The sequence below is a fragment of the Neolamprologus multifasciatus genome, chromosome 12 (genome assembly GCF_963576455.1).
Source record: "Neolamprologus multifasciatus chromosome 12, fNeoMul1.2, whole genome shotgun sequence".
Classification (NCBI taxonomy): Eukaryota; Metazoa; Chordata; class Actinopteri; order Cichliformes; family Cichlidae; genus Neolamprologus; species Neolamprologus multifasciatus.
In genome coordinates, this window is record NC_140450.1 from 11,231,106 (window position 1) to 11,236,483 (window position 5,378).

A 5,378-nucleotide genomic window follows, 5' to 3' on the forward strand; every position below is an offset into this window, starting at 1 on the left:
GTTGGCATTTTTTAATGTTTATTGTCCCAATGATTAAATAATAAAGGATGAGAATAATAATATTTTCATTGTTTAAGGCATCTTGTAAAGGCCACAGAAAAGCCCTGGGGGTGGAATGGAGCCATATGCTGCATCTCTTCAAGACTGCCAAAACTATCTCTGGAAGCAGAGGGAAGGGAAGTTACGATAAAGATAATGGAGGAAAAGATAAGGTTGGGAGTGAAAGGAGGAGCTCAAGACACTGACCAATATCCTGTTGGCAACGAAGAGAGGGAGCGAACCACTGTAAATAAGAGAAGTCAGAGTGATGCATGTGCCTCTTGCGAGAAATGAAGAACAATGGGCAAGAAGTAGGAAGGTATGTTGATTCTAGTTCCAGTAACACAGGCCTCTGGCATTTTACAGTACGATTCAGGGTGGAGAGACCGGCTCGCTGTGAGAACACTCCCTCCAGCTGATTCTTAGTAGAATATGCCAGACTAAAAACCCACTTCAGCTTCAACTTACTGTCTCCAGTGATCCATTTAAATACTAACCAGTGATACACTGCAGATTCCTCTAAGCAATCTTCGCTGCACACATGAGACAATAAAAACAACGTATTAATACGTTAATACCGCAGTAACAAAAGGCAGGAGATCTTAACTGATGAAGCAGCATTGACGGTATTTGGTGAGTCATAGGCTGGGTGGACATCTTGCTGAGGCACTGACACGTTGAATCAGCAGCTGATGGTTTTGGGCTCATGACGAGATTACACAAGCACTTTTTTTTTTAATAAATCGAAGAATGCAAGGGGGGGAGTGGAACTTGCTCGCAAAGCGCGTAGCCTTTATTCTAGGAAATCAGAGTTTGTTTTTTGTCTTGGTCTCTCCATCTTTCTCTCCTCTTGTCCCCTCCCCCAAAACCAGTCACACCCTTCTTATCCCATGGTCTACCAGAGGGTCTCTTCCTGTTATCAGGGAGGTCTTCCTTCCTGCAGTCGCAAAGTGCTTGCTCATGTGGGATCATCAGATTGTTGGGATTTTCTCTCAATTTAGTTGGATCTTTACCTTGAAGTATAAAGTGCCTTGAGAAAAGTGTTAGTGTAAATAGTGCCTATATAAATAAACCTAAAGTATATAGCTATGGTGATCATGAACACCTTAAAGTAGCAATGGATTCTATTAATATTCTAACTTCCAAGTCAGAATAAACACACAGATATTTATCTCCGATTCTAGTGTGGATTGTAGAACAATCCGCACTTGTAGTTAATCCAAATTTCAAAGTTCACGGCCCATTTGAAATTACAGAAAGACACAATGTGAGTGTTGTATGTGTTGGATGACTGCTCTTTCAATGCATTCATGATCGAATTCCGGTGACTGAACACAGACGCTCAGCCTTGTCCCTGCCAGCCACTGCTGCGGTCACAGATGTGTCCTGTTAGACTCGCTTAGACTGTTCTGTCATCCTGCTTCCTATCCTGATGCAATTTGCCAGGCTTAAACGGGGCCTGCTTACCTCAGTTGTCTATCAAACACATCCGGTGGTTTGACGTGGTGGCGTCATTTCATTAGTACTAATACAGCAGGTTCACTTCTCCCGACTCAGCTAGACAAGACAATTTTCAGGCACTTCAGAGCTGCAGGAAATCTTTGCACTTACACAAGCTGCTACAGTACGTAGGCTGCTGCACCGACAGCCAGCAGAAGAGCCACAAAAGCTGTAAATGACTCTCGCCTTCATAATTCACCAGACCACTCTCAGTCCCTCATTTTTGTCTCCATCATAATCCACAGAACCCAACTGATCCACCAATTACTGCATTGATTTAAGGACAGATTCTGCCATGCTCATGCACAGTATGGTTCTAGAATCATAAAGCAAAGTAAAGAGAATTTACCCGACAGCTTAGTGACAGTGTGAGGTTAGGCAGGTAATCCATAGCTGGCATTAACACTACAGAAACACCAGTCCTTCATCTTATATGTCTGCACTAAACAGAGGAACATTAAAGCGATTTTTTTAATGCTCATTTATCTCAACATTCATCTGGTTGAAGGTTTGAACAGTAGGTGGGTGGAGCTGCACATTCACAGACCTCTTCTGAAACTTGTGCCATGTTATCAGCATTTAAATAGTATATGCATGACAGAAGATGAGAAAAAGCATAATCAGGCCCATTTAAACAACAGTTTTAATAGTCAGGATATTATGGCATTTGCTGTACTCTGTATATTATGCAAGTGCTAGCTCAACAAGCTGGTACCTCATCACAAATCTAAATCCATGTTACACTTGTGAACCTCAGCCCAGACTGCAGACACGGAGCTGTAAATACCAGGCCAAGGAAAAGAAAAAAAAAAGCTAAACAACTTGAGGCCCAAAGTCCTGGGTTTGCAAATTCCAAGCATTTTTCACTCTGCTGGAGCCACCTAGACTCACAGGGAGATACGACTGTAGCAGAGCTGGGATTTCACGGTAGAGGTGAAACATAAAGCTGCGGGCTGCTTATCACCGTCTCAAGGCCTGATTTTCTTAAGACATGTATAAAGGGAAAGGTCTGTGCTGTTGTGAGCAATCTGGACTAATAACCAGACATTGCCAGGTACTGCACTGTGCTCCATCGGTGAGCAGCAGTGTACCGCTCCTGTCAGTGAGGAGAGGAGCCTGCTAGGCTGCAGGCTCTTTTGGCTGGCAGTTTTTTGGTGGATAAAGGATCTTTGGCTGCGAAAGTGGGGCTACTGGCCAGAGGAAGGGAGCAGAGGGAGAGAGAAGGGGGGTTGGGACTCTGAGCTTTTATTTTTTTCCTAGTGAAAGGCCATTTCACTGCCTGCTGTTACCATAACAACAGGCTACAGACCAGGGGAGGTGGAGGGGTGCATCACAAAGTTTCTCTTCTGGCTGCAAGACACCAAGCACTGGGGCTGTTACGGGACAGCGATTAAAAATCCATAGCAGTGGAAAAAAAGGGGGCCATAGTGCAAATTGTTCCCCCGCAGACGACTAAATCACTGGCTGCTTGTTTTCTTTTCTTGTCACAGATTATAAAAGGGCATTTGTGTTGTGGTGTTTGTGCGCGCCCGCGTGTGTTTTCTCCACCAAGATCAGAATCTATGGGGCTTGAGTTCCTCTGATATATTGATGCAGATTGCTTTGAAGCTGTGCAGATGCTCCCTAAGACAAAACCAATACAATAAAATAAATAATCACCAGCATGAGTTTGGAGACACATTAAATCAATATGATATTGACGCTGCATTATGGAACTAGATGTCATATTGCGTTTTGGTCATGGCAAGATATCAATCGAATGATGCGTTTCTGGTCTTACAGGCTTCATTACAACTGATTGAGCCAGTTTCCAGAACTTATTCAACTGCCGAGTGAATCCAAACACAACCGCTTTTTACATCCCCCTGTACACCTACATCCAACGACCAAGATCTAAATAAAGCGCACAGTTTCATGTTGTTAGATCAAACACATTACAGTGATTTTTATCAGTTACGCCTAGCTGTGTGCAAAAGCTGGGCATTTTGAGAGACACTGGTTGGGATTTTTGCTCCTGAAACTGGGAGTATTTGGCTGCAGGACATGACAACAGCATGGCAGCAACAAAGATTGAGAACAAGTGCCATTCATTTCTCAGATACAACGTAGCCACGAACAGCTGAGCTCAGTTGTCACAAAGTGTCAAAACACCGCAGTGAAAATGACAGCGTCGTTTATAACTTAAACGGGAAAAACTGCGGCGTATCCCCCAACACACACACACACACACACACACACACACACACACACACACGTACCGGTCCGCATTGGGGCTGTGTACGATCTGACTGTTCAATTTTTACAAGTCATCATCTGCCCGGCAGGAGAGAACTAGGCCTGTAGCTATATTGAGCACCACCCCGCAGCCCTTTTTCAGATTCCATTTAAATGCGACATGTGCTGTGTGTGTGCGGACCCACAAGGGCGAGGAGTGGCGCAAAAAGAAAGGAGCTGGGATTAAATTTAGGGCTTTCTGTATGTCTGCTTACCTGCAGATGCTCCTGAAATCGTATCGGCAGTATCTGAGCCATTTCTGGAGGGTTTCTCTGCCTGAAGAGTCCGCGAGGAAGGAAAGGGGAAGGGGACAACAAGAGGATAAAGGTGGTGTTCTTCTTTGTGTGCCCTAAATGCCCAAAAAGTCAAACTGATGGGCAGTAGTAGGTAGTCTGGGTGGCTTGCGTTGGTATCATACGAATCCAGTGACTGCTCCCATTCAGTAGCCCCCCTTACACCAGTCCTGAATCAAAAACTCCGCACCTCCGCTAAGAAAACTAGTCCACTTCAACTACTACTGAGCCAAACCATCTCCTCCCTGAGCCTTGTAAGGACATGGGCAGTCTTAAAAGCCCGTGCTTACTTATTGAAACGGATAACTTCACATGTGACGCCCCACCCTTGGATTTTTTTTTATTATTATTGTTTTCTCTGAGCTGTCAATGAATTCAGTTGAACGCGCATTTTGTACCCCTCCGCCGCAGCCCCTTCCCCCTTCCTTTCCACCAACTTCGAAATCAGGGCTCGTGACATGCGCCCCACCTTTGCATAATTACCACACAATCACACATATGCAGTCATCTTTCTATAAAATGTGCTTCTGAATGGATGATCAGAGGACTGCCGACCTTTCAAATCGTGCTTTTTCCAAGCAGCTTTTTACGTCAGTGACCCTCTCCCATCATCACCGTGGTGCATGGAGTGCAGCAAGACATGCACAACTAAAAAGTACATTTCAGTATAATGTTAACATCGACAACCTTTCTGGCGTGTCATCAATGAGAGTGAGTCTATGAGGGTGAGGAATAGAACATGTGGTTTCTGCTTTATTTAAAAGTCAAACCATTTACACCATATTTTCTGGGTTTGTGGTTTCTTTGAAACATAGTTCCTTTGAAAAACAGCAAAGCCTCATTTACATTTCAGACCAGACATGAATCAGTATAACTTGCAGTAATATGAACATAATTTAAAATGCCTGTTCCAGAAGGGTAGTCTTGCTCCATGTAGTATTTACTAGTGACATATTAAAACTTAAAATGAGTAGCTTTGAAAAATATCAAAATAATAATAATATTAATAATACATCTTTTAAATGCAGATACCACATGTAAAAATTATGTGATTTTAGTCCAGTCCATGTATCAAAGTCTATGACATCCTAAAACTAAATGCAAAAATGACTGGGGGAAATTTTAATAGAAGTTATTGTTAGCTACTTTTCATTGACTGAAATGAATGTTAGACCATGAACACAAGTTTGTCATACCAGCAGTCACCCTGTAGCAGAGCTTAAAGATTAAAATTACACTCACTGGTTCCAGGAAGTTATTTAGCAGACTTTA

The 5,378-nt window shown here is 43.2% G+C and overlaps 1 protein-coding gene across 4 annotated transcripts in view; it reads right to left on the reverse strand.

The window, feature by feature from the left end:
• The window catches only part of cltcl1 (clathrin, heavy chain-like 1), a 29,463-nt gene extending 25,114 nt beyond the window's left edge, over positions 1-4,349 (reverse strand). For 2 of the 4 annotated variants that reach the window (XM_085180935.1, XM_085180934.1), the window contains exon 1: positions 4,029-4,348. In XM_085180935.1, the coding sequence (XP_085037061.1) occupies positions 4,029-4,070 (42 nt within the window). In that variant the 5' untranslated portion in view covers positions 4,071-4,348. Of the gene's footprint in view, positions 1-4,028 lie in introns of all 4 variants that reach the window. The other 2 variants (XM_085180933.1, XM_085180936.1) reach the window with 2 other exon arrangements.
• Between the last annotated feature and the right edge of the window lie 1,029 nt (positions 4,350-5,378).